The sequence below is a fragment of the Brassica oleracea genome, chromosome C5 (assembly GCF_000695525.1).
Source record: "Brassica oleracea var. oleracea cultivar TO1000 chromosome C5, BOL, whole genome shotgun sequence".
In the NCBI taxonomy this organism is placed as follows: domain Eukaryota; kingdom Viridiplantae; phylum Streptophyta; class Magnoliopsida; order Brassicales; family Brassicaceae; genus Brassica; species Brassica oleracea.
The window spans coordinates 5252392-5253710 of NC_027752.1; the positions used below are offsets into that span (position 1 = coordinate 5252392).

Consider the following 1319-nt stretch of genomic DNA (forward strand, 5'->3'; position numbering starts at 1 on the left):
AGTTTGAGTTACAGAGTTTTGTCGTGTGTGTTCGTAATCTATTTTTTCACCGGTGAACTCTTCATGTCCCCATCTTAAATCGCTTTATCATAAATGTTCCTGATTTGTATCCCCTTTGTAAATCCTATAAATATGATTCTCATCTTTGATGAACCCAATCTGCATCTTCTAGAAAATGTTTCTCTCTGCCTCTCCAGTTTCTCAAACCGGTGTCCCGGCGTCCGTCACTCAACCTTCGAGTCTCTCTGTCTTGGTCGTAGTAGTCAGAGCATAGCTTTTGGCTTCTTCCGCTTATGGGATTCCCTGAACTTCAAGAAAGACAAGGAGTTTGTGGGAATCACGGTTCTCTTTCTTGATGAAAAGGTAAGTTCATTTTCGATCTATCACACTTATTTAACATAATTATTTTAATTGATTTCCTAATTCTTTGTTGAATAATATTATTTGCTGATTCCGTGATTTATGGGTTTACTCCCGTTAGACGTGCTAATCATTACATGCCATCTTTGAAAGAAGGTTCCATTGTGAAAGTCGATCATTTTGAGGTTGCTAGGTGCTCAAGCATGTACACGATAACTGATCATCCATTCCTCATTCGTTTCATCTCACTAACCATTATTGGTGAAGTCAACACATGTGCTCCTGAGATCAATCTCCAGTCAAGATTAGAATGTTCGACAATTGCCAAGTGATTGCAAACACAAACCTAGAAACTGGTAAACATAGCATATTTGGCAACTCAAAGCAAGACTACAATCAGACAAATTCAAGTGGAATGACATACCAACAACTGAAACTGGTAATTAGTCAACAACTTATCTCATATTTTCCTTATTCCTAAAAAATCCACTATGTTTCAGATCTATTTTTTCATCTAAGCAATTTTAGCCTCTGTCATGAATAGCTCTCTCCCAAGGATTGCATTGACTATAGTTTCTGGGAAGAAAAAGATGTTGTTCCTGAAAAAAAAGACTGTGACGACCCTGTTGTAAGATTTTAGTTTGTGCAGAACAAAAAACTTTGATTTCTTTTCTATTTAGTATAGTGATAGTTGTTGACAATCATTAGTCATTTGCCAATATGTTTTTTTATGCGGCATTTCAGAACTAATTTCTCCATTCCAAGCGGAACAGCAGATGGAAGCTAATTTTTCTGGAAGCTCCTCGACTTCAAGACAAATCAGAAGATAGATGTTGGTGGGAGGTTGATCAAGGGAATACTTCAGTGAAGTGAGACGGCCTAGCCAGACTTCATCTTTTGTACAGCCTGAGCAAAGAGTGGAACCCACAAAACACGAGAGAAGAAAAAACAAAACACGA

The 1319-nt window shown here is 37.7% G+C and overlaps 1 protein-coding gene across 1 annotated transcript in view; it reads left to right on the forward strand.

The window, feature by feature from the left end:
* The first annotated feature begins 670 nt into the window (after positions 1 to 670).
* LOC106344331 (COMPASS-like H3K4 histone methylase component WDR5B) overlaps positions 671 to 1319 on the forward strand; it is a 1687-nt gene continuing 1038 nt past the window's right edge. The window contains exon 1 of the mRNA XM_013783730.1: positions 671 to 716. Coding sequence (XP_013639184.1) covers positions 671 to 716 — 46 coding nt within the window. The remainder of the gene's footprint in view (positions 717 to 1319) is intronic.